Source organism: Nipponia nippon, unplaced genomic scaffold (assembly GCF_047370975.1).
Source record: "Nipponia nippon isolate SJK-2023a ecotype South Korea unplaced genomic scaffold, ASM4737097v1 scaffold_3, whole genome shotgun sequence".
Classification (NCBI taxonomy): domain Eukaryota; kingdom Metazoa; phylum Chordata; class Aves; order Pelecaniformes; family Threskiornithidae; genus Nipponia; species Nipponia nippon.
The window spans coordinates 123,987,192-124,015,047 of record NW_028262347.1 but is presented as its reverse complement, the minus strand read 5'-3'; the positions used below and the strand labels follow the sequence as shown (position 1 = coordinate 124,015,047).

The following is a 27,856-nucleotide window of genomic DNA, read 5'->3' as shown; positions in this document are numbered from 1 at the left end:
CAGAATCCTGCATCTACTGCGAACATCTTTATTAGGCAAGTGATTCCACAGCTTGTACCCACCACAAGAGACTAGCTCATAATCCCCATCCTTGGAATAAGAAACAAGCATTTTCCGATCATCAGTTTAGTTCCCTTCCCAAAAACATTTGTATACTGCTAATGAACTTTTCTGAACTATATACACAGGGAAAATATGAAAAAAAGCCTACTAGCCCAATAAAATTAGGACTTCTTTCTTGGTATGAACGATAAACTAACATCCACAGCAATTTGGATTCCTAATGAGACAGCATTCAACTGGAACTCCAAATCTCAGCTTTAGCTGGTAAGACCTGCTGTTATATTTTTCTTCCAGTAATCTGTACAAAGGGAAATTAAGAGAGAGGTCTAAATCCTGCTCATACTTAGACCAACAAAGTACAGAAATAACTATCATAGCTAATGAGGTTACTCAGCATTTTTCTTCTTAGAGCAGAAAACCCATAAGTAGCAGTTCACTTAATCAGCTATTTAATATTTTAGCTGCACCCAGGTATTATGGATATTATACACATAATCTTAAATCCAGTTTATCTTCAAAATGTTCCTCCAAGTTAACAGATGTGCAATTACTCGCACTTTACAGATAAAGAAGAGACATAAGCATAGTCTCAAACGAATTGTCCAAGCTCATGGAAAAAATGTATCATGGAGCAAGACACTAAATTAAATCTCTCAAATTTCTGCCTAACGTGACTCCGAAAGACCTTATTTCTTTGTCATCACAGCCGAGCAGATTACATCCTTCCCCAAAGCAAGGAGCACCTCTAAGGATTTGATTGCACGAGGACCTGTTTGAAATTCAAGCCAAGTTTGCATTCGCCTCAGCTGGAGGAGAGGAGCATGTTTAACATCCCTCCGTTTAAATAAATAAATAACAGATCTAGCACAGAAAGCCAGGCAGCTATCACATAAAGGCATGAAAATAATAACCTATTTAATGTGAATGAAGATTCAGCAATGTGAAAATATTTGCTTTTAGCAAAGATATAACGATAGCTTTGGTCCCAAATGACTACAGAGAGAAAAGGCACAACATCATCCATGCCTCCGTGTTTCAAACCACGCAAACTTCACTCTTCCTTGCCTAAAAAGGAGGCGGTAAGGTTCTGCGACAACTTAGGCTAGTCTTAAACAATTACGTACATCCCTAGTAACCTAGCTTACGTATTTAGTGTCGGCACTTGAACTACCCCTCCTAATAAAAGTTACTTAATCTAAATCCAGTATCAGGCCCTGCAGGAAGGGTACCAAGCGGTGACACCCTCCTGAGACCGAGCCACGTCCCCAGCTCAGCGCGGCGACCCCAACCCTTCGGCTGGGGGTCGTTCACGGAAGGCACCATTGCCCGCCCATCCTTCCCCCGGGGCACGTGGCACCAGCGCTTCCCTTGGCTTTTCCCTACTGACAGGACCCCGGACTCATTCCTGAACCTGCACCCTAGTGTACGGTACGCGTTTAAAACTACGGTAAGTTTAAATACCAGCTTTCATGCTGATTTTGAAAATGACTTTGGTGTTGGTTATCATCTTCCCCACGCTGGCGTTAGCTGGAACACCTGGCAGACAACTCGAGCTCTGGCTGCCACATGCTTTTCTCTGAGCTGGATTTGAGCTTGTTTCCTCAAGGACCAACAAGAACTTCATGGACTGTTCCAGAAAATTACATTTTAGCATTACACCGTAGGACCCGCACATTCTAGCGGAGCATAATCATACAAAACACCTGCTCAACACACACATCTCCCCCGGGGCATCGCGTTCGCCGTTAGCAGTCCTCTAGCCAAAACCCCTGCAGCTGTAATGGGCGCGAGGAGGACGGGCCCCGGCGCTGCCAGCCGGGAGGGCAGAGGCTGACATGGCCACGGCAGTGCAGCGCCAGCATCCCAGCCGTTCCGCTGTGCCCTTTTCCTCATGCTCTCCCAGAAGCTGAATATAAAAAAAAAAAACAAAAAACACCAAAATAGAGCAAAACCTGGAGTCTGTAACACCAGGCTGTGCAAGTAGATTAACGTTTATAAATACGCATAGATGCCTAAATTTAGTATGAAGTTAGCCGTGTGGAAGAAGGACCCCTTACTGTACTAGCTCTCTTATCTCCACAGAGATACCACTAAAAAAAAGCATATTTCACTGCTCTCAAATACAACCTGATGATTTTACCACTCGGTCTGGAAGTCCAAGGCAGGACTTCCATCCCCACACCTGCACATGCTACGGGAAGGAACCCCCGCAGCCCTGAGCAGCGCTCACTCCTCTCGACAGACACCTGAAGAAAAAGGCAATCTGGGAAGGCAGGACACTCCATCAGAGAGAAATGAATGTGGAATCTAAAAACGTAGTAATAAAAAATTGTCTCTTTTCTCTTTGCATCTTTCCAGGTTGAAGTCAGACCTCTCTCTCCCTTTTCAAACATCATTTTGACACTGCGTTTCATTATGCAACAGTTGCGCTCAGCATTTTTTAAAGGCTGAAAAATTGGCAAATGGGATGATGAAGCGTTTCCATTTTCCCAGCGTGTTTACTTCTATACACTTTTACAGTAACACGAAGCATGATAATCAGGAAACGTTATTTTTCACAAACCACGATTTAAAATATCCCTATGTACGCCGACAGCGTCAGCAGTCACACTTGTGGAGGACAAGCAGCAATCTGGTCCACAACTGTAAAGTCCTTTCTAATTCTCTAACAATCTACAGAAAAATGCTGTACAGTTGCCTGCCTTTATAAATGGGGCATATGCATAATGCTATGCAAGAATAATCAGCCCTGGGACAACAGCCTCTAAATATAATTATGGAGAAGATAAGAACGTTGTTTTAACTGCTGCCTCTGTCAGAGGGCTTTTCCTTTGGAGCCACTGAGGTTATCTAGCAATAGTACTTTCTTCTAGCAATCATGGTCTGCGCAGCTCATATCTTCAGCTTGTAAAAAAGTAACAGCATCTACTACCACTGATCTATTTGCTTCTGATAAAGTAGTATGCATGTTTAAAATGTGATCACCACACCATGTAATTTTACCCACGTCTGTATACAGGCTGCAGCCAAGAACAAATTTATTTTGATGTAGAGAAAACCACAGAGGTCCTGGGATACAGCAAGTCAGCGCTGCCGAAAAGAAAAGGAGCGAAAGAAAAAAAAAAAGCATGGTGTCTGCTGTTGTATCAACAAGCAAGTTGATACTTAAGTTCTTCCCACCTATTTCTTGGGAAAAAAATTCTCTTGTAAGAAACCCAGAGAGATCACAAACTGCGATCAAACCGTGCCATCAGCTCACTCCTCGTGGTACGGCTGCGGGAGCGCGCTCCCCGATGGCAGAGCAGCAGGCGATGCAGCAGGCACGCCCTTGGGATCCTCTTTCAGGGATCTGCAGCAAACTCGCAAAGATAAGGTACGGAGGGAGGAGGGCAAGCAGAGTACCTGGACAGGTAGCAGACAGGGAGAGCAACTTAGCTGCCCTCTGCCGACTGTCTGATTTGTTGAACACTCCTCTGATCCAGTCCTGCACAGCTAAACTGCAATTTAACAGGCGAGGATTTCTGTGAATTCATCTCCAGGCTTCCACGCTACGTGACAGCTGGGTCCGTAAGGATTTCTTTACCCGCTGTCGGGCTGTATCAGCAGAGCCCCGTGCAAAGATAGCAAAGCTGGCACGAGTAAGGTACTCCAGCCGTCGCCGCAGTAGCACGCGTACATTGGTGCAATGGTCTGCTCCAGCTAATTAACTCTGAAAAGATGTCCAGGACTTGAGCCAGTATTTCTGCTGCATCGTGCTATGTGGAGGTACTAACTTGTTTAGCGCCCAGCTTGGGTGTCTCTCCCTGCCGCGGCGCGGCGCGGGGCACGTTCAGCCCGGGCAGCAGCGGGGCATTTCGCGGTAGGGCTCGTCCGGCCGGTCTGATCTGCCACGTCACATCACGGCTCCCTTCAGTAAATCCAAAGATCAATAATCCTCATCGACGCTACCGATGGTGAAGGTAGTGCCGCTACAGACAAACTCCATGCTCTGCACCTGGCGGCAACTGGGTTAAGTGAGTTTCATGCTGTGGTAAAGAATATTTATTAAACAGCAATACTACTGAAATCCTCAAAAGGAAAGGGGACTGATCCACCGCTCCTCAGCTCGGATGAATTCTCATGCCTCTCGTGACATCTTCTGTCTGTCAAACGGGTCTGATTAACTACACATGACCCATTTAGTTTCTAACTTTTATTTTTTTATGAAAATCACCTCTGAAAAGCCCACTTTAAAACGACGAAGTGGTTTGAGGGAAAAGGCGGAAAGATGAGATTTCAGTTCTAAGAACATTATCGTGTTTGTCAGTCCTTGCTGCTTTGTCAAACCGCTTCGCTTTTACCTTGCGCCCATTTTATTCGAGGCTTAAAAGCAAATGGGAGCATCTATTCGCTCAGTATCTTAAAGGCTTTTCCTCCACATAAAACGCAGCTGTGTAGCTTTAACCAGGCACTTCGGTGAAACCCCAAATCGATCGGCATCACCCACTCCGCCTCTGCTCCAGTGCTGCTGGTTTAAGTAGCGCAACTGGAAAGCCGGGGTGCTTCGCGATGACCAGCAGCGCATGTACCGCTTTCAAATAAGGCTGTTATGACCGAATTCACAGGTAGAGGAAAAACAGGAATAACTGCCGATTTTCGCGTCAGGCAGCCACGCTGCACGTCCCCCGTGCCCCCGCTCCTGCAGGCGCCCAGCGCCCCGCGCAGCAGACCCGCCGCTCCAGGCCCCCCTCGCACCGCCCGCCGCCGCCCCCGGCCCGCCTCGCCTCGGGGGTCGCCTCCCGCCGCCCGAGCGCCGCCTCCCTCCCTCCGCCGAGGCGGCTCCCGGCCGCCGGCCCGGCCCCCGGCTCCTCCCTCCCCGCCCCGCCGCCTCAGCCCCGCTCCCGCCCGGCTGGGGGACGCCCGCCGGTCCCGCTCAACAAGTTCCCCCCCCCCCCCCCCAGCTCCGCCGCCGCCGGGACCCGGCCGACAGGACCCCCCCGGCCCCCGCCCCCCGAGCCGGGCGCCGCAGCCGATGAGGGCAGCGGGGGAGCGTTCGGCGGCGGCGGCTGCCTCTAGCGAGCGCTCGGGCGGCCGCAGCTGAGGAGAGCGGCGGCGTGGCGGGCAGCGCGGCTCCGGCGGGCGGCGGGGCTCCGGCGGGTGGCAGATGCGCGGACCTTCCGAGGGCCAGCTCGCCGCGGCGGAGGGCGGGAGGGAGATGCACGGCGAGGGGAGCGCCCAGACCGCCGCTTCGCTCTGAGGAAGCAGAAGGTAAGCCCGCCGCTGCCCTCCGACCCGGGAGGCTGCCCGCCGCGGCTCTCCCGCCGCGATCGCGGGGGTCCCCGCCTCGCCGCCCTCCTTCAGCGAGGACTCCCCAAAAGACCCCGTTCCCCGGTTTTCCCGAGGGAAACTTCGCAGGGATGAGCATAAAGCATCGCGCTGAGCGCCAGCGGGAGCGTTATGCAATAGTGTAGCTGCCTGCCTGGGAACAGCTCTTGCATTCAATAACTTTCATGACAGATAAGGAGAGAATAGCCCTGTACCCCTGCAAACCCCTACTTTCTTCTAGAAAAATACCACCCTTTCTCCTAATGCTACCTGGCGGCGGAGAGTCGCAGCTGGAGGATTTTTGGAAGATGCACAAAGTGCTTTTAGTTTTTCACATGATTGATTGCGAGGAACTACCACCGCTGATTAACTTCGGTGCTGGGAAGTCCAAACGCAGTCCTAATGAAGTGTCCATACAGCACGGCAGTGGAAGAACATCGGACGTGTTCGGTCCGCTAACTTGCAGGGTAGCACTTCATTAAAAACCAAACAAACCCAAAAATCCTCGTCAGGGGCTGAAGCTGCTGCTATGCTGTGAACTGTTATTATTGAGAAGCAGTGGCTCTCCCGATTTAATACACCATTCCACCCCGTGTCCCCTCTCACCATCACCAAACACATTTAAATTGGAGATGCCGTGAAAATGCAGTAGGCAAATGGGACAAAAGGTAGCAGGGATCCAGCACCAAAGTCATAGTCCTGGACCTTGCATTTTGCAAGGCATCCAAGGCTTCCCGCTCTGCCTTTCCATCTTGCCTCCCTATTGCTAGTAAAAATCCTCTCCCGTGACCTCCACGTCTCTACTTAATGCCATGTTTACACAGTTACGGCAGCGAGGGGGATGCAGGACTGCAGCGAGCTCGGATCGGTTTGGGGGAGGAGGGGGGGCGGCGAGCCCTAGCAAAATAGGGACATCTTGGCACGTCAAAAGCAGGGAATATGTTCTCTGCTTGTGTCGCCGTCTCCCGAGGGGTCTGTCCCAAAGGAACGGTGCCCCCCGCTCTGCCACCAGTCACAATAGGTAAAGGAGCAGTTTTGTTTGACCTTGTATGTCTAGGCAGCTAAAATCCCACACAAACATCACGGAGGAAAATTTTAACTCATTAGGCTCTACGGTCGGGAAGTTTGGAAAGACCTGTTTTTCCAACCTCCGAGAATCATTATTTTTCTACTGAATGCCGGAAAGCGGTAACAAAAGACAAAACTGTAACAGGTCATGTCTAATACAAACCGGGAATTTATTCCCTCCACTTAAGTGTTTCATCATGATTACTGTTCATATTTACAGTGCCATCAGGAATGCTGCATGTATCAAGGTTAAAATCTCGCTGCTAGATGGAAAAACTACTAGCTAGAATATAAATAAATAAATAAAAATCACATGATCTGTAACTGTCCTAGCCATGTACTCGGAATAATTTAACATAAAATTTCAAGCAAACATATCATCTACGGTAAAAATACGACAAGCATGGAGAGCAACATATTTCCTTACTTTTGGTGTAAAGCCTATTGGTGTTGTACCAGTCTGCTCATGCCTGCCTTTCTTTACTACAATAATACTGTTCTCTTCAAGTACAAATAACAGTTCTAAGTTAAAAGCTGGATTTTTCTCTAGCATTATAAATGCATATGAGCAGCTCCGATGAAAATATCTCAGTGCTCAGATACTACTAATTTATCATCTGGAGGTTTATATTCTTCTATACAGTGATGGCACACAGTCTCTGATTTCAAGAGAAATACATAATGTATCTTGCTAATCCAAATACCCATGCTGAACAGTTGTAAAATAAAATCACTGCCCCAGAGTTTGAGGTGCTGTTGCATTTAAAGCATACTGCCTTCACAGAATGAGCTCACTGGGGAAGGCTGATACTAATACTAAATAAGCTTTTTTTTTTTTTTTTTTGGTAAGGACGTCATGGTGCCCTTGATGAAAAATACGTGTTCTTTAGGACTCCATAATTATTAACGATGTATATTTTTAACAAGATGCTCAAAATAATTCTAATCTTGAATGGAATCGGTGCCTTTCCCCCAGACTGACACATAAAAAACCAGCTGGGCAACAGCACCGCAAAAGAAAGTATTAGTTACTTATCAAGAGGGACAGCACTTAACATTCAGCGCACCCTTCGACTAATTAAGCTCACAAACAAGTAGCTCATAAGATCATCGCTGCATTTTTTTTCCCCGTTAACTATTTCACTGACAGAGGCATTTTTGCATGAGATGCACAGCATATGTAATTCAGAGGAAAAAAAAAAAAGAGTAGCTAAGTTCAAAGGAGATTAACATATAGAAGGAAAATATGGCTTAGAAGCCCAAGAGCCTGCACGAGCGCCGAATCAGAGAGCGTGCGTCGTCTGCCTGACATGCACTACCGGGGACCGAACACTACTGGTCACCACAACACACCACTGCGTTACTTGGAAATCCAAACTCAACAACAGACTGTACAAATGACAGCGAGATATTAACACTGATGTTTTGTTTATCCCTGTTCTGCAGAATGTAAAAGCAAACTGAGCAATAGCAGTCCTTTGCAGCGACCAATGTGGTAGTGAAAGCCGGGGAAAGCTACTAGCTTGCCAAAAATCTGTGCTAAAATATAAGGATACCTCCACAAAGGTATCGAGCTGTGGTATCTCAAGGCAGTTCCTTATCCAACCATAGTCATCCTGGCCAGGGAGAACTGAGGAGGTGTAGTGGCATAATTCATGCATACTTGAGGAAATTACAGTAAATCTAGAGTATTTGAGAACATAAAAAATTCACATGCTTGTTTAAACTAGCTATCAAAAAGGTCTTATACTCTGCTTTATGGCAGCCCCTATTTAAAGAACTGCAGAAGATTTGTGCAAGATACTAAAAAACATGTAACCAACACATCTATTTTATAGCACAATACTCCCTTATATTTTTATTAATCAGTTTGCAAATTAAATAGGCTTTAAGGAAATGAGATCATGAGCATATTTTAAGGAAAAAAAATTGACAGTGGTGAATTCAGTGGTGAATTCACATCTAGCCTTCTGAAAATCGGTGCTTGGTTTTATTCTGCTTAGAAAATACTGTATAACCTATGAACAGACACAGGTACGACTCACTAGGTATTGACATTCAATTTTATATTATTATTGACCACACCGAATGTGATCAGAACATTCTCTTATTTTAGTGGCACATCCCCACTTTGAAGTCTATTTAATACCATTTTACTACATTCAGGCAGAAAACAGCCTCTCTGCTGATCCCTTAATACTCTCCAAAATAGTTCAACTTGTCTATACGTTGGCACAGCACAGTGTCATGGTGATCAGTGCCTTAAAACTCACCTGCTTTCCAGCTATACATACAAGCACAAGTCCCACAGGCAAATAACTGTGAAAATAGCAATTCAGTGATTAAATAGCAACTCTTGGTGTCCTCCTCTGCCGAGTTTTTTTCCCTTCAGTGGCAGAAAGACACCAGGCCTGATTTTACTCCAGTAATAGTTTTTCCAGCCAAATCCACTGATTTCAGTACAGAGGAGTGTAGAAGAATAAGGGCCATTTTCACAGTCAGAATTAAACAGAGATGGATTTAAAAGCCCTGGCACTGAAGGCCTCCAAGTCCTATGATATTTGGGTGCAGATCCGAACTTCTTAATCTATCATTACAAGAGGAGATTTTTGTCTTTACGGGAAAGTGCTGGAGCTCTACCACGTCAGATTCCCCAGTCCCTGTGTGTTGCTGATGATTTGGCCTCAGACTCAACCCGTATCAAAAAAGCGGGTTAAGCGTCTCACAAATGCTACGTAGTTATGGCTACATATATCCGAGGCTGCAGCAACTAAAAAAGACAGCTGGAGTAGTCCTTTGTAACCAGTACCATGCTTGCCCACCATGTGCTCATGCACATGGGACAAATTCAGCTGTATGGCTAAGTGCAGCCAAATTACATGGAAATTTCTAATACTTGAAATGAGACCTTAGTACTAATTTTCAATGCAAGAAACTACAACTAGTAAAACAATAATATTTGAATACTAAGAAGCAAAACAAACCAAAGTATTCACCCATAGTCCAGTACTTAATGTTCAGGAGAGCAGAATGGAGTAAACCGGCCAGCACCACCCGAAAAGGAACATTTCTCTAGAGGACTACAACAGATAAACCGTTCACTGCACTGGCTTTTCCTGCAGGAACACTACCAGTTTGCTTTCCAAAATCCTCACCTAACACCAGAGTTTCATTAAACAGGCTAAAAACGCAGTTATACGGCGGACCAAAGAACACGTAAGCACGTGGCTTTTGCCCCTGATTTAGCAAGACCTGCAGGAGCAGCGCATGGCCTGGCACGCTGACTTTTTACAGCAAATGAACATCGCAGAAGCCCTCTGCAAAGGTTTTTTCTATAGGTGCTGTCTGCCTCAGCTGCACGGTCCTTTTTCAGCAGCAGCTTTGTGTACTGAAGAATCCTTCCTCCTGTATTGACTTCTGCTTGGCCACCCTGCTCCTTCAGAGGCAAAGCAGAAGCCTTCTGCCCATCTCCAGAGAGACCATTAACAACTTCTTTTTAGCAGTCTACACCTTCCAAAGACTTCTTCCTCTGTCTGTATTTACTTTTACTTCCATTTTACCTGGTACAGGAATTCCTTATTGTATGTACTGCAATAATACTTACAACATCCCAACCTTAACTCATGTTCATGACATCCATGGGGAAGAGAAGCAAGTGCTCCGTGTTATTTTTGCCTATCCATGATTTCTATAGCATGCTTGTAAATAAAGCCCACATAGTTACAAAATTAAACCGTCTTAAAAACAAAAGCAAAGGAAGATCATTCCATATGGGCTAAGTGAGGAGGAAGTGTCAAAAACTTACAAAGAAGGATTTACTCATTTTGTGCTCTTCCCCCCCCTTCCCTACTTGTTTTATACCTGCCCCTCCTCACCTCTTCATTTTCTTGTAACCTCCAGGAAAAACGTAGACGCCTAGTCAGTAATTCAGTCATACAAGAGACAGTCCCATGAAACAAGTCATAGCCCCAGCACTTAAAGCTGTAGAATCTTTGCTGCACTGCCAAAAACGTCCAGCACAATTTCCAATTAGTTAAAAATCGTCATTTTGTATTTTGACCCAGCTTTGACCAGAATTACGAGACCTACACAACCTGAATACTTCCCTCCCGTTTCCACAGTGACCTAATCCACCGGACTAAGAAGTCTCGCTAAACTTCAGTGAGACACACAAAGCAAAACACAGGTCTGACAGCCCACTACTGTGACCAGAGTGGGTGGATATATCCAAACTGTATTTAAGTGGGGTAGTTCGGGCATCAGTAATACCCCAGCCTAACCCCAGCAAGCCTGCTTTGTGCTTCCCAGAAAATCACAGCAGCCAATGCACACGCCAGAGTTGTGTTGCTGTTGCTTGGAGCAAGTCGGTGAGGTCAAAGCTGAGGCAAGTTATACAGCTCAGCTATGGTGTAAATGACTTTTAAAAACTGAAACAGAGGCTCTATGATGCTCGATACAAACCCACGTAAGCAGGTGTGTAAATTCAGGACTGCATTTTCAAGTTAGTAACATGAAAAGTAGTTTTGGTCTGCTTAGTTATTTCCTGCTCTCCTTGGGAGAAGGAGGAAGAAGAGAATTCAGTGAAATCACTAATGTTTGTGTGTTTATATATAAATAAGAAAATCTACAGCAAGCCCAATCTCTCCTTCAAATCATTAGTAATTGCTTGTTCATGCCCATTTTGTTGTTATATTCGTTATTCTCTTCTGCAAATACAATCAGGAATGAACGAGGAGATATCCACAAGTAAAGAAATTTAACTTGTGGATCAGTTTAATACATTTTTGTGTATCAAGGCCATCAGCAAATAAAACATAGCAATATCTCTAAGGAGCTGACAAAGAGACAAATAAAACATCCCAATGCTGAAGAGAGTAATTCAGCAGAAATTATGCTTGAACTGCCTGGTAACACTGATAACGCTGATCCCTTCTGTAGACTGAGCCTAAGTCACTGAATTCAAGATGAATCTGTGTATTTTAGGTAGTCCTAGCTGAGCAAGTTGGTGAGAATAACGTGTTATATTCTTGCATTCACACTTTGTGATGGTATAAAAACACACAAAGCCACAACAGACGTGATGCAAATACCTGTTTAGTAGATGGTTCTGGTGCCAAGATCGGTGTCGGGCAATTCTCATTAATAATAGGGGAGCTGTCAGCCAGGATCCTGCAGCTTCAGACAGGCAGAGCATGTAACTCGCACGGACAAAAGGGGCATAGGAATATTCTTAAGATGATCGCTAATTATTACTTTAATACACATCCTAATCATCCGTATCACAAATAACCCATCCTAAAACACCATCACCAGAACGTTTACTCCGAGATCTCACTCCACATTGTCCCAGGTCCATGAAACCGGGAAGCAATTTATTCAACATCTCCACGCCATCTTTGCACACCCTCGTTGCTTCCCTCTCCATTCTGCAGACAGTTCTTCCCACATTGAACCAAAAACTTTTTCCCTGGTGACCCGGAATGAGCCGTTTGTACCGGTGCTGCCCATGAACTCCGAGCCTGCTCCCAGAGTCCTCATGCTTGATGAGAACTTGAGACTTTGGGAGTTGAGATCTGGAGCATTCGCACCGATGGTCGAATTTAAGACAACTTCCCCTCACATCAGAGCTTGGCTCGCTCTTCACGTTACTTATTTCAAAAGCATCTTAGATGCTTTTTTCAAAACTAAGACATTTTGAAACATTAGGGAATGTTTAAGAATTAAGAAAGAAGCTTTGCAACGTTAGGGACTGTTATTCACTTGCAGTACAGCAATTAAAGCACAGCTTTTTGCTCTACTAGTAACACTCTTTTGGGTAACTAATGCTCGTTTTTATACGAGTATTTGCTACAGCAGAAGTCAAACCGATCTGTGCACTTCTCTCATCTTTCACCAACATCAGCACGCTCAGGTCTAACTGTACACTGATAATCTACAATTACAGCAGAGCCAGAACCTGCTTGAAACCAGAAACTGTTCACAAATGTGCTCCTCAGGAAGGTGAAAGTTACACAGCCTTTATTTCCCGGTGACTCCTGACAGCACTGGAGCGCAAATACAACTCTCCTAGACTGGTATTATTCACCAATTAGTATCCTGCTAACGATGTCAGGCTTTAGACCTAAATTACCTGGCCGCGTTGTTTAGCGCTGCTTCACGCCCTCCCAAGGCTTGTCTGCCCGGAACCCTAATCCAAGCAGAAAGAGCTGACAACGTTCTGATGCCTTACAACCACCGACCTCAGGAAAGTCATTCATGTCTGTCACCTCCCATTTGTAGTACGCTCTAGCACAGACTACAAAACACGTTTTTCATGTAGCGAGGTTATCTGCATTCCCAGGGGAACGGACTGGTGCGCATACCCCGCGCTGCACCCCAGCTTAGCACCGCGGTGCCTTTCCATTACCTGCACAGCAAAACTGAAGATGCAAGACCAAAGCATGGAGTTGGAACCCGCTTATCTCGTTTTTCCTCTTTACCCTACCCAACATTTGAAAAGCTACAATGAAAAAGGTAATAAGCTGCAGCTGATGTAGAGCTTGCAGTCCGGACACGTTCTCGGTCCCTAGCACCCAGATCGCTCTCTCTGGAGGTCCGACAGTTTTGCAAACCTGTTGGCCGAAGCTCAAGAACAGAGCTGCTTTTTCTCCTGTCATTTGGTAGTTGTTTTTTTTTCCTTGAACACCCACAAAAACTATTGATGTTTACTAAGAACAATTAAAAGTTAGTATTCAACGATAATGCAGATAAGGAACTGTCTTTAAGCTCTCGTTTTTAACAGCTTGCTATTTAAATTATTTAACGGAAAGGCCCATAAAAATGAAAAAGCCTTCCAGTGAAAGTACACTGGCTTTTGGACTCCTGGAAGACAGTACAGTATAAGCAGAACTATTTGTGATTCTCCTAGCAACACATCCTCAGCAGCATCCTTATACTGCGAGTACCAGCTGTAACACTGACAAAGAGTTGCACAGATTTACATGGCAAAATAATGCTAATAAACCTTTACTCAGATTTTCATACTAGCAATAGCTGCATAGCACAGTAAGAAAAATAAGCGTAATTCTTTTTAATAGTAATGTTATTTCTTCCAGTACACTAAATCCTAGCAAATGTTTGACATTATAACAACACTACGAATTGACAGGGAATATCTTTTGACATTGCATTTGTTCCAATATGAAGTTAATAGTTATTAACTTAGACCACAAAAGTCTATATTGGTTTTAATGCAAATCTCCTGTTAGTGTTACTGTTAGCTGCACAAACAGATTATGGGAAAAGTAACCCTTATTGTACAGAATTTTATCACGTTGAATGGATTCCTTTTAATTTTATGCATGTAACAATATAGGAAGGAACAAAACCTAAGTATTATTAAAATTTGTGTTCAGAACGCGTAGTAGACATGTCAAAATTATTGAAAAGAGCATATACCAGCTTGTGCATTCAGGGAAATTGTTTTGTAAGGAAAATTTTAAATAGTTTCTCCTACAATAGATTCCTGTTTTATCTAAAATTCCACAGGCTTATTAAATCATACGTTTTATTTGTTGCCACTTAGTTCTAAAGCTAAAGCTCACAAGAGCATTTAAAGCACTTATTGTCTGTCTCAGCCATTAGCTAGGATATGATTTTTATACATCATTCTTACAGAGCCTACCAATGGCTGGGAAGAAAAAAAAAAAAAAAAGACAAATCAAGTGCCATATGATCATGTTTATTCCAAAGGAAGACTTTGAAGGCAATTATGAATCTATCCTATGTCATCACTGAAACTAGATGATCGATAAATCCATTTTTTCAAATCGTACTGAGAACCATCACAACTCTACCAAACATTTGTCGTTTACAGTGCAATGCGTTATTTCTAAATAATGCATCCCCAAGCTGGTTTTTGCAGGAGAATGTAACTAAGCCATAAAGGATCAGTCTAAGTTAGAAGACTTTATTTCAGTCTGTGGAACCTCTTAATTTTTTCCAGTGAAAACAGAACCCCCCCTTCACAAACTGTAATTTTGCTAGGGAGCATACAGGAGCTTTCTTTTCTGGTACGCACAGCAATAATGGAGGTGAGAAATCTCCAAGCCTCTCCAGACCACAGGCTAAAAAGCACCGATTTAGGCAAATTAGGTAGTAATGCTCTGTAATTCACTGAAGTGGTGCAAACTTCTCAAAACAGGAAGATTATAAGGCTAGGGCAATTCACCCTCTACTTGATAAAATACAGAATACCGAAGTGCAGCAGTAAGAATGAATTCAGTATTGAGCAACACATAAGGAAGTTCAAGAGAGAGGAAATTCAAGTTCAATGCCTAAGGGTTTCAAAACAGATTTAAAAAAAAATACTAGTTTGACATTTACCAGCACGGCTAACTCTATTATTCTACATGAACAATTCTGATAAAAGGAAGACAGACTGGTCTACCACATCAGTTTTGTATGTCAGTAGATGCATTGCGGGGTTTTCCTACTAATAGTCATCGGTACTTTTTACATCACAAAAATTGAGCCTGCCTGCACCCTTGAATTTATCTGGAAGTCCTGTTTTATCCTCATACTTGTGTATTAAAACTCTCTAAAAAAAAAAAATCTGTAACACACAGGAAAAGTTTCTGCAAACAGCTAATAATTAATAACTGGCTAAGATCATTCATATTTTCCAACATTTTTATCGGAACAGTTTTGTTTACTGGACATTGCTTACTAATATTTAGGATACTACTATATGATTTTTAAGTTTGTATCATAACAACACAGTCAGTTAATCTAACAGTTGGATTCCTTTTAAAAGACTGAAAATACTCCTAAATTAGTGAAGTCAAAATGTCTGAAAGTCAAAGAAATAACATATTAGAAGCAGTCTATTTAACTCAAAATTAAGAAAAACATTTAGATTACATGTAAAATATCCTCAGGTTGCTATCACTGGTTTACACAATGGTATATTTAGAATTAACATAGAACAGGCTTCTCTATTGTATCTGGTTATATGAAGTAAATCCAAGTTTCTTTCAAATGTCTATTTTTAACAATAGAAGTGTATTACATTCTACGTATACACTTAGAAGATGACTTATAGACATCAAACAGTTTTTGAAAAACAAATATGCATTATTAAATTTTATGATAATACTTAGACATATAAAAATGGTATACGTGGCAGGGGGGATTTCTCATGAGAAAGTATAGCCTCGATATATTCAGAAGCCTAAAGACGTTGCAGATCACTAACGAGCCTTCCTTTACATGGTATAGCCCAATTATTAATGCAATCCCTTGCATCATTTTTCCTTTAAGCTCTTACATACGTGCACAAAAAACCTGTGTGGTCTTAATAAGTGAAGTTTGCAGCTGCATCTCTGAAGCCTCCATTTGGTCTGAAACTATAGAGACTGAAATCTATGCCTTTCATCTCACATTTGGAACTTGGAAAGTTTAACTCCACTCTGCTTATTAACACATTGAGTCTTTGAGTATACTTCTGTATCATAAAACTGACAGAAATAAAATTTAAATTATAAAGGTAAGCTGCAAATCTCCTTTTCCTTCATTAACAAATCAGTCTGGAAATTCAACACTATAATTCACCTTATAGTGCAGTGACTTTGCAGAGTTTTGGATTAAGAGTGGAGGTCCTGCAAAGATCTACTTACGTACCTAAGCTTTACCTGCTGACACAGACTTGAAGAGGACTGTTGGGAAACCGCTGCTCCTCATAACTGAGGTGTGAATCACATAAAATAGGTCTCCTTCCTAGAAATGCCCATTGCATTGCTGAACTGAGGGGAAGGAATCTGGACAGCATCAATAAATGGAGAACTGAAAGGGAAGGATTTATTTAATTGAATAAAACACGCTATGGAGAACCTGAAATAATAAAGAAGGTGGTTTCCCTAACTTACCCTGAAGATTTTATACTAACTGAAGGCTTCTCTGTGCATCACATTATTATTATTATTATTATTATTATTATTATTATTATTATTATTATTATTATTATTATTATTTAATAGTTTATTTCCATATTCAAACATAAGGGAACACTGCTTAAGGGTAATCAGCCAGAAGTTTATAAACAAATCAAGGCTAAAAACTGAAAAATAAGCTCTGTGATTTCTTAAATATTTAGCTTAGCAAATCATCTCATGCAATCAGGGTTTGCTTAGAGTGACTACAGACAAAAAGTGTAAATCTATTATCTGTATTTAATTGGCATCTGCAACTAAAATTCCAATTGAAAGCCTTTATTAGCCCCCTGACAGAGTAAGCCATAAACTCTGCAGTACTCATGCAAACTGAGAAACTCCATCTCAGTAGTTTCCCCAAGTATCCAAAAACCCAGCAGCTTCTGCCGTATTTCACAGCCGCGCATTTTATGCATGCCAGCCTTGCCTTGTCTTCCAGAAAACACTACCGAGCTGAGTAACGGGCAGCAGAATTCCAGATAAGTAGTGCAGGGAAAGGAAAGCCGTTAGGAGGAGATTCCTTTTCCAGTCTCCCGGCCTGGGTGCAGGCTGTGCCCGTGGCACGCTCCCATTCCCCAGGAAATCAGTATGCATGTTGGCACTAACTTCAGCGGAACGAGGGCAGACCTCTGGCACGGTCGGGTCTCAAGCACAGGTTGAATGATTAAGCAAAGCCTCCCAGGAGACAACGACATAAATGCTACTGCCTGAGTAAGCCAAAAGTGGAGTCGACACCTTGTCCAAAACAAAAATGAAACACAACAAAAAAGTGTGATGTAAACTCTTCTGTGTTAAATATTTAACTCACAATCAACTCTTTGCTCGGCCGTTCTTTTGTCAAATGTGCACATGCAGTTCTCCTTGGAGACACTGAGATCCCAGTAAGGCTTAAAAAGATCTAGTTCTTTTGGTTGCGGTCATTGTTAATCACAGATATCTATAAAATTATTAGTCCAAGCTACTAATGGGAATAGAAAACTCGAGATTAGCTAAATCAATCAGGCCGGTGCAATTGGGAAAGGGAGACAAGCAATTTTTGAAGAATCAATTTATTGGCTATTAAAGACATGCTTAAAATTAACTGCATCACAGAATACAGTACTCCAGTTATCTCTTTCTGTTCTGTGGAATATCACCAGGATCCTGGTTTCATCTGGGTTATGGACTCCCATTAATTCCATCTATTAAGTCATTCCAAAGAAACCCAGTGATCCAGCAGCCCCCGAGATCATGGGATTAAAGTGGTATCTCAAATAATCTGAAAATCGAGACAGGTCAGAGGTACACTAATAAAATATCAAGCCAATACTTCAGAATAAATTCTATGTTAGTGGATCCTACTGTCAAGTAACCAAGTGCCAGAAAACTCAATTTGAGAGCTCTGAGGTATCCTAAGAGATGTTTGGAATAAGTGACTTTCAGATCCAACAACCCATTTTTGTAAGCCTCTCCTTACAGGTACAAATGTGTGCCCTCTTTTCAGACATAATTACTGAATATTTCACATATTCGTAAATGCAACATTTCATATTTGCTACCATTTCTTACTAGGGCACGGACTCACATTAGCAGACTTGAAAATTAATGGATATAATGGCTGTTACGTTACTGCATTAGTTTTGATTAATGAAAGTGCGGAGTTTTTGGTTTTGACGGTAGCTTCTACAACATACTTTAGCTGTGTCTAAAGCTAATGTCTGTCCAATTGCAGGCTAACGGATCAGGTTTGTATCTTATAAAGCACTTAGTTATTCACTAAAGCATTCCAAAATTCCACCCCAAGACAGACAAACAGACAGATGGATGTACGTCTGTATTTGCTACCATCACCATCTTTGGAAGCTGTGACTCAGTGGGGCTCTGTATGCAGAATGTCACTCAAATAAAGGCATAACTTCACTCAGCAAACATTAAAAGACAGCCCAAAACAGCCAGTCCAGGATACTAATATTCCCCACAAAGCACGACTGACTCCTTATTTAGGGTTTCAACTGGAAGAAAACATTCCTGACATTCATGTGTAGTTAATTTATTTTCCCCCCCACAAAAATCTCTATATTTGTACATCGTGTATTAAAGGCTTCCCTCTAGCACTTCCATTTTAGAATCTTGTCTCCACCAAAAGAGGGGCTTGGTCACCCTGGTATCAGATACTGGGTCCGTGTACACATACACAGTTTGAAAACTAGTATCTAGAAATCTAGACCATTATTTGAACATTTTTGTCCTGAATCTTCCCTCTTTTTGCTTTCTTCTACATCACACAGCTTCAGATAGAAACTTCCCCTTCCAAAACGACTGCTGCTCACTCACTGCTACCTGAGCCTGACAAGTTAAATAGAAAAAGGCAAACTAGGCAGACTCCAGAATATTTCAGTTACTTGTTTGCAAATTACTGGGACCGGGGAAGTAGAACATGAAAAAAAAAAAAGTTAAGTAAGGACATATTTGCATGAGATTTTTCAAAAGCAATTTGATAACCCCGGAGTCCAGCCTTGCAGTATACAGATTGTCTGACATGCACATTTGTATGTCTTAATAAATTTTGGGAAATGTTACTATTACTTTTAAAAACCCATAAACATTCAATTTGCCATTGAAAATTATTCCTCCACTATGTTTTCTTAAATTAAAACTAAATATAGTCTAGTCATAAGGATTCACTCACTTGTGCCACTGAGTTGACTTTATAAAACATACCCTATTGTGGCACTAAGAGCTTCACTTTTTTTATTTAATAGACAAAAGAATTTTAATTAAAAATGTATTTCAAATACCACACCTGAAAGTCCCTTTACTCATTTTATATTGTACTCTGAGTCCCTCTGAGGGTACATCAGTGTTTAAACAGGAGACATATGCAGAATACTTGGATTAAGCGGGAATTTGGTAATTCAGTAAATCTCAGCATTAGGGAGAAATCTGTGCAATAGGAGAGTAAAACCGACAACTTCAAATGAGGTGTAAAAACGAGGTCTTAACTATCCAGCAGTTACTACAGATCCCATATGATCTGTACAGCGATAGAGCTGTTGGGTTTTTGTGCTATGTGCTGTGTTAAGCAGTTGGCATCTTTTCATCCTTGAGGAGGTGCTTACATTTCAATAGCAGATTAAGTCATTTCTGTGAATCATCACAGGTTTTTTGTGGTTTTTTTGGGGGTTTTTTTTAGTGCTTTAGGATCCTTTGGGATAAGAAGCTCTATTATAAAGGCACATTACTGCTTCTAGTAAAGGATGGGTTGTTTTGCATTTGAAGCAAAACCTTAATTGATGCACTGCTGACTTCTTCCACAAACTTCAGTAGTTCCTAAATTTTATGCATACAGCAATACCAACCAGTTGCTAATAATAATTCATCTATATCCAGGTTTTAGGTTTAGCTATGAGGTATATTTTTAAAAAAAATCCAAATAATGACATCTCTAACGACCAATTAATTCCTTGCAAAGATGCAGAGTCCACAGAAGCAGCATGTTTCGTAAGCAAGCGTACTGTAATAAACACTGCCAGTTGGACACTTCTTGCGACTAAACCTTTGCATTAAAGGAGCATTAAGGGTGGTCAGTGCTCTAGACTTTTCTTTATTTGTACAAAGGTGCTTGTTTTTTTAATTTCCCTGTGCTTTTTATTAACTATCAAGTAAATTCAGATGACTTGCTTCCTGAGAGCCCCTACTCCCTTGCAGTGACGTCCGAGTGCCGAGCTAGCACACCCAGCGTGACAGCCACGGTGCCTGTCCTCTGAAAAGGCGTCTGGAAAAAACTTCGGGGTGCCACAAACCCCGGGTTTAGCCCCGCTAGCAGCGGGTTTTGTCACCCGGCAGAAATCCCAGCCTGCTTCCAGTCCCCACCTGTAACCCAGGAATGGCATGCCTTTACCCTCTCTGAGGAGTAGGTTTTAACAAATCGAGATAAAAGGACCATTTTCTAGCAAAAGGACAAAGTCTAATATGAAGGACTAGGACTTAAATTAAGAGAATCGAGCAAGAAAGTTGCGAGTGGCAGCCATTTCAGTCAAAGCACAGGGAATTAGCTGAACTATTGCAAACTTGGGGGGAAAAGTAGCATTTCTGTTGTAACACGAGGCTTTTTGAACTGTTTTTGCATGCAGGCATCATGGTGAGTAAGGAGCCCAGCAAATGCTTACTCACCGCCTCGGAAAGCGAAGTTGAGCCAGCAGCTTCGCTCGCTCTGGAGATGAAATACGCCCTGGATCCCAACCGGCAGATCAAGAAACGAAACAAAGCCCTCCAGGTGAGATTTAAAGATATCTGCGAGGCCCAGAACGAGCAGAGGGACAAACAGCTGTCCACCACGCAGGATCCCGACAAGAGAGAAGCCAAGCCCATTTCCTACAAAACGGCTTACCGCAAGTACATGACAGTGCCTGCCCGGAGGTCAATACCCAACGTCACCAAGAGCACAGGAGTTCAGACTTCACCCGATCTTAAAAAGTGTTACCAGACCTTTCCTCTGGACCGGAAAAAAGGGAATATTCTTAAAAGCGCCTCGACTGTCGACACCTTTAAGACTCAAAACAACGGGTTTCTAATAGACGTTAAGGACAAAGACGGCAGAAGCTCAGGGGAGGCCATTCAGTGGAGCAAGAAGGCCGGCAGCCTGCAGACGGCGGAGTTCATTTCCCACATCAACGAGCGCACCAACGTGGGATCTCGCGACAACGGGGCCGAGGCCTGGAAAAGCAGCGATTTGCACAGCTCTCCCAAAGAGCCACCGCCTCCTCCTCTCCCAAACTCGGACGACCCCGCTTCGGAGGAGCCCGCTGCTGCCCGGCCGCCCGGCCAAGGGAAACAGGCGGCGGGGCGGCCGGGGAGCGAGGAGGCTGCCCAGCCCCTCCACGGGAGGGTCTTCAAGACTGAGGTGGCCACCGTTTATTTGCCGGCGGCCGGTTCAAACGCCTCGCAGCCCGACCTGCCAAATCTCACAGCTGAGACCGACGGGTCACCGTCCCCGACAGCCGAGGAGGACAAAAAGAGGACTGTGCACCTGAACGGTGTCCAGCCCCAGGCGGGAGATGCTCGAGCCTGCTCGTCGCGGGCGCAGTGCCAAGCCACCGAATGTAACGAACAGACCCTTCAGATAAACGTTTCGCCTATGGAGGAGAACCAGCCTTGCCAGACGGCCGTCGCGGTCAGCGAGGAATGCCAACAAATCGTGCCTCACACGGAAGTTGTGGACTTGAAAGCGCAGCTTCAGATGATGGAAAATTTGATCAGCTCCAGTCAGGAAACCATAAAAGTGTTGTTGGGTGTTATACAGGAGCTAGAGAAAGGAGAAGCTCACAGAGAAGGGTGAGTAGAAGATTTTTAAATGAGTATAAGCCATTTTAAATGCCTTTTCTAACAAGTCCTGCCCTTGAATTTGCTAATTTGAATTTGCTAATGTAAATTTGCACCCACCGCCGCGCGTTCCTCCGCAGCACACCAGGACACTACACGTTGTGCTTCTCGCGCGGAGTGAGTTTTGCTGCTTTAGAGGCGAGTCCCAGGGAAACCTGCCAGCAGTATTCGCAGATTGGGTATCTGCTTGTCCGAGGATGTAATTAAGTAGTTATTTAATGAAGGTCTTATGATATCTCTTCTTGTCCCTTTTCGAACGAGCGCAGAACGAGCCTCTCTCCAAACAGGATTAGCGAGGATGCTTTCACATCAGCAATTTGTATTAACCATAATACCTCACACAGCATGAAAGCAGCAGAAAAACCTTAATTCTGTAAGAGACTTACCTTTTTAAGATTAAGGGATATTATTACAACTCTTAATATAATTCCATTAATGGCATATGAATCTTGTCTGTTTTACTTTCACCTTCTGAATTTTTAATGCTATTTCTTTCAGAAGGAAATTAAATGAAAACTTTGACTATCAAAGTCCTCTTTACAGCATTCACACAGGACAAAGTCAAGCATAAAGAAACAAGATTTTGTTTATTTTGTTTATCCCTAACTTACGTTACTTAAGTCAACCTATAAGGCATTACAAATAACAGTTACTATAACACAGTACAACCTTTAGTCTTCACCTAGACGGTTCAACCCATCTCTTACATTACCTTAACAAGCACTTTGCAGACTTACTTCGCTAATCTTTATTCAATGAACGCACCTCAAAATGGATGTGCGCTGTTTGTGTGTTTATAAATACTTCTGTAGTTAAATCATAATTTGGCAGAAGAAATCTGGATTTTAAAATAAGAAACCAGTAGCTCGTGCTACGTGAAGCAGCATGTGTTTTCATTTGAGTCAAAAAGGTACATCTTAAGATTTGTAATTCAACTCTTTCTCTACGAATATAGAGATCATCTCGTTAATCCTAAAAATTCAAAGTGCTTTTCATTAAAAAAATCATCTTAGCTGTTGGACAATGCTGTCAACACAGCCTTAGCATTTTTAGTTTATTTTGCAGCTGGTTATAGTATTTTTAGAATACCTTGTCAAACCCTGGATCTTCAGACTGGGAAGCTTTTTGATCTAGCAGAAAGCAACACAGGCTTACTGATTCTTTTTTTTTTTAATTATTATTCAGAAAAAGTATTCCTCTGACTTTCTTAAGTTACAGAAACTGCAAGAAAATTGGAAATAAATGGCATGCTGCTTGTCAAATCACAAAATATAGAAAAATATTTCGTCATCATAACTCACCACCTGATCATCGAGAACCCTGTGCGTATGAACACACACATCTACCCAAAGTCATCTGCTATAAATACCAGTGCTTCCTCCATACCCTTCCATATCGGTTTTTTATCTTGTCCCAAAGATAGCAGAGCAACAGGTGCAGCAAATACTTTTTTTGTATTGCCCTCACATGAGCAGACCCCTTTAATGTAGCCAACATTAGGAGTGTATCCCGGCCTTCAGCACAAAAGAGATCTTGCCCAAACTATCGATGATTGCTATTATCTACAAATAATCCTTCTGCAGTTGTCAACCTGACAAAGCTGTAGCCTGTATTAGCCCTACAACAGTGCAACTATCCATAAAGCCCAGTTCTGCAGAACACCTCTACGGCCTCTTAGACACACAGACTTGCGTATTAGAGTCTGCAAGACTACATGTATTTGACCGAAAAGAGCCTATTTATTAGCAATCCTTTACTTCCCCCTCACAGGTTCCCCAGCAATGGTGAAATCACCACCTAAAGATACATCAGACAGCTTGAAATCTTTTCTAACATGCTGTGGTATGTGGAAGAGACAATTAAAATGTTCTCGTGATCCTCTGCCATTAACTGTAACCAGTGGCAGTTACACCAGCGATCAAGGTTAATTATACAAAACTGGAAACAAAGTATCTACAAATCCACATGAGATGTCAGATGGGGGGGTTCTGTTAAACACAACCACATACAAAGGTGCTGCCTTAAAACTTACCGAGAGCAGAAGAGGGTTTCTACTTGGAGCCGCTTTCAGCTCCTCTTCCACACACACGCTCTAGGCATGTCCCAAACATGCCCCCTCCCAGCTAGACACGAAGGGTGGAGAGAGGGGGAAGGAGGAGAAAAGGGAGATGCATACTTGCGTATTTTCTCCTATTTTAGGAGGTTTTTGTATTCCAGATCCCTCCAGTTGTCTAGCATCTGGGTGATTTTGAAGGAGATTGCACAAAGGAGCCCAGCATTAGGCTTGGGACGTTTCTGTTCTCCACTGGTCACACTCCAGAGCTGAAAGAACAGCCTGTTCTCGTGCAAAGCACCAGCGCGTTATTAACATGAAGCCTGTCTTTATCCCTATTTCCATCAAATTAGGCAACTATTTCAATAATAGGTTGCCCCATCCTTTCATTAGAATAATTCTTTCCAATTATTGCATTCACTTTTACAACATTTTTGCCACAGAGACCCACGACCGTGTACACTATTACATATCTTCTCAATTTTAGTACATTCATCTTTCTTCCCTTTATAACCAGGTGTTAGGTCAGTTTATAACAAGAAATTAAAAGCAGTGCTACTGCTACATCTCTGCTTATTGTACCATATACCAGTCTTCCCTCTGCTAAAACAGAAAATGTTCTGTGTTTATGGCACTCTCCTGGTTTTCTTATGTATGTTATACTCCTTACAATAACATACATCAAGAAACAACTACAAATAACACACTTCTGGCAGGAAAAAAAACCAACCAAACAAAACCAAACCAAAACAAAAAAAACCCAAACCCACAGCTAAATCTCTTAATCAGATTTTTCTCCCTTCAAGAAAATCAGTGTTCTTTAAGTGCTGTTGTAGTGCCATGGGACTAGTGCTCAGTGGATTCATTTTCACTAATATGCTGTAGGTCCTGAACTGCTATTACTGCAATTCATCACTAAATGAGTCCATGCCAGCAAAACTGTATCAGCATCTCTGAAGACAGCAGTATCATCCTTTGGGTGAACATCATCTATGTAGACTTTTCAAAATGTCAGTACTACATTATCTACAATTAGCAACAATGCACAGCATTCAACTCTGCTGAAAAGAAAGGGAAAAACCACCGGAGGAGGAAGAGAAACACAGAGCAGCTCCAACACCCGACGGAGCTGAGGGCTCACGTCGCTCTGCCAAAGCCGAGACTTCGAGGGTGCAGCGTGACCTCTCTCTTCCTCTGACCTGGGATCAGGCCCCATTTATTGGCCACAGAATGCAAAATTCGGGCCATCCGGAAACACAGCTCTTACCATCAGGCACTCCATAATTTTCATGCATTAAATCTATCTAAATAACACAGAGTAGATTGGGGGATGGGGGTAGAAATATCGCTAGCCTGTGACTCCCCCAATATCAAAGGAAATTATGAAAACTCTGTATTCCTTATGTGCATCATTATTTGCTAAGTCTTTGGCAAAATGATAATTATACCTTACCATGTGGAAGCTTCTACAAAAAAAAATTACATCACAGCAAAAGGCATTAAACAATGTTTGTGTTGTCATGCATGAATAAAAGTGACAGAGCTACAGCTTCAATTAAGACTCCCAGCTCAAGGTTGAAAAAATGTTGAATATTACATGATGCAAGGTGCCGCTTTACAACACAAAACAAGTTTTATGCTCTGAATGATGTTTGCTTTGTCTTCCAGTAAACTATCAGCAATCTCTATCAACTATAGACATATTTGTCTGTATTCAGATACAGTGCATTCAATTAAGCAAGTCGAATTCTGCTCTGTATGGAGCCTCACTAAGGCCGACAGGATTGAAAGCAAAATGCAAGTCACTAATTCCAAAACCTGGCTAACTAACACCTATGAAATATATAACAGAAGATGAACAGATAATAATATTTTGCTGCTGGAGAACACTGATGACCTGCCCTTTAAATCCTGACCGTGAAAAGTAACAGTAATCCAGGCCCTTCTCCTAATACAACAAATCAGCAATTTTAATAAACAAAGTACTCAATTTGCCAGACAAAAACAAGTCACAGTGTTTTGACTCTGCCAGGCCAAATGCTACACATTAGACAAGAGTTAAATGAACCTGTTTCAGAGATAATTTATATTCATTTATTACTCGACAGTGGCTCAGGAATTCAAAGAGCTCTCAACAAACATTCATGAAACAAGCAGTCCCAGGCTCCTTCGAAGAGGCTTTGAAAGAACATGTTCTCATGGACAGAATTTCAATGTCATTTCACAAATAAGGGATATTTGTGTCTCTTATTATCATTTCTAAGCAGAAAATAAACCAATACTGTGTGTGTCTGGATGGACGTTTGTACCAAAGAGAGGACAGCTTCACCCAGTGCAGAGACAGCATCCTCACCCAAGTACTTCTGTCTTAAAAATACTGCAAGCAATCATCCTCAAGGTCACACGAGTTGAGTGTAAACTTACCACCCTGACTCAGGAACGATGGCAAATGAAAGTCAGATAGCCAAAGCAATTATTGCCCAGATTGTTTGCGTTTCTCCTTTGCAGAACATACTTCAAGTCGAGTCCAGCTATTCAGCTCAGACGAAGGAGACAGAGCAAATAAAGGCAGTAACAACCTCTGCTGTCCAACTCAATCCATCTCCACACATGAGCCAATACTCTTAAAGGAGTTCCTTATTTCATGTAAGGAGAAAAGAAAGCTTATAGAGTTTACAGGAATACAGCCTCTGAAAGCACAGCCTTTGCAAGTAATGTGCTAGCTGCAGAAATAGCATGGCATGGTTTTGTTTGGGATTTCCCCCCACCCTTTGGGTTTGTTTTGCTTTTCCAATTACAGTCACGGCAAAGGAAAAGTTTCAGAAAATCATTTCTAAGAGAAAACCTGGAAATGGAGGGAAGCAATAGATAGATAAGCTTAACAGCAGAAGACAGCTGCGCTACAAATAAATATATGAAAACCGGAAAGAACAGAACAAATCCCATCTGTGATGCACAAATTGTGTCATATACTGAGTGCCACCAGGTTTTAAGAGACTGTAACAGCGGTCCTTTGGAACAGGACTACGATGACTAGCTGTATTTTCCACTCTGTGACCTCTACATGCACCCGTTGTGCCTGTCCTTTGGAGCGGTCACATTCATCCTGACTGTTCCTCTACCTGAGACCACCTCCTAAATTCTCATCCCTTTACCCTCGCTACAGTTGTATTTCAGAGTATGCATTGTTTACAGGTCATTCCCAAACACAGATATACCGAAACTCCTTGGAGATTGTAACAATCCACCTTTCCCCGGCAGAGACGGGAAATCTCTTTGGATGCATCTTCTTTAGTCAAGGAAAAGAAATCATTTTTGCACAAATCAGTGCTTTGTGGATCTTGCGATCCTTGGGCCAGTGGACGGTTGGGCGTTTTTTTTTAAATTCTAATCCGTACATACCATTTTCTCTGGCGTTTCCACAAAGATCAGTCAGAGTGAAGCATTCGACTACTGCAGTAGCAGTTTTTATTTTCTAGTTCCAACAGCAACAGAACTTCTTCCTTTTCTTACAGCCATTCATATAGCTACTCGCTCTCTTTTTGTAAGTATATGGTTAATTCTAATTATTAACAGCTGAACTGTCCGGCTTTGTCATTGCCCAAAAGGTGTATGTGTCACACCATAAACTTTGAGCCATGCTGAAGCAAAGTGCATTACGTGATAATTTATGCTTTTCCATCAGGTCACTAAAGCAGTTTTAAGACGAATTCTTTGCATGTGGACCCGTGACAAGTCCTATCGCCCCTGCCCTGTGCTTGGTTCCCAAGTGCAGTTCATCCTTCAGCCATCGCTCAGGTGCTCACGTACCCTTCCCTGAAAGGACGATAAGTATTAAGACGCCATAAAAGCCCGTTTACCTGCCCTCACCGTAAGTAACCTGGTTTTCCAAGCTATAAACCAGTACTCCAGCCTTCTCCCTTCTGTACTCCCCCCAAGCACAAATCAAGCAGACGTGGCAGAGCAATAGGCTACACGCTGGCGCCTCACAGCTCGACATACCTCGGCACTGCAACGATTCAATTGTATGCCAAAACTG

The 27,856-nt window shown here is 42.8% G+C and overlaps 2 protein-coding genes across 8 annotated transcripts in view; one reads left to right on the top strand and one right to left on the bottom strand.

Annotated features, from left to right (window-relative positions):
• The window catches only part of DOCK1 (dedicator of cytokinesis 1), a 314,587-nt gene that overhangs the window by 154,239 nt on the left and 132,492 nt on the right, over window positions 1–27,856 (bottom strand). The window lies entirely within an intron of this gene.
• INSYN2A (inhibitory synaptic factor 2A) overlaps window positions 5,107–27,856 on the top strand; it is a 50,288-nt gene continuing 27,538 nt past the window's right edge. Inside the window, exons 1-3 of one of the 3 annotated variants that reach the window (XR_015706485.1) lie at window positions 5,107–5,310; window positions 20,516–21,716; window positions 27,503–27,688. Coding sequence is in view for 2 of the 3 variants with exons in the window: in XM_087765721.1 (XP_087621847.1) it covers window positions 20,521–21,716; window positions 24,703–24,709 (1,203 nt within the window). In the remaining variant the exon portion in view is untranslated. Of the gene's footprint in view, window positions 5,311–20,515; window positions 21,717–24,702; window positions 25,078–27,502; window positions 27,689–27,856 lie in introns of those variants that run through there. The other 2 variants (XM_087765721.1, XM_087765719.1) reach the window with 2 other exon arrangements.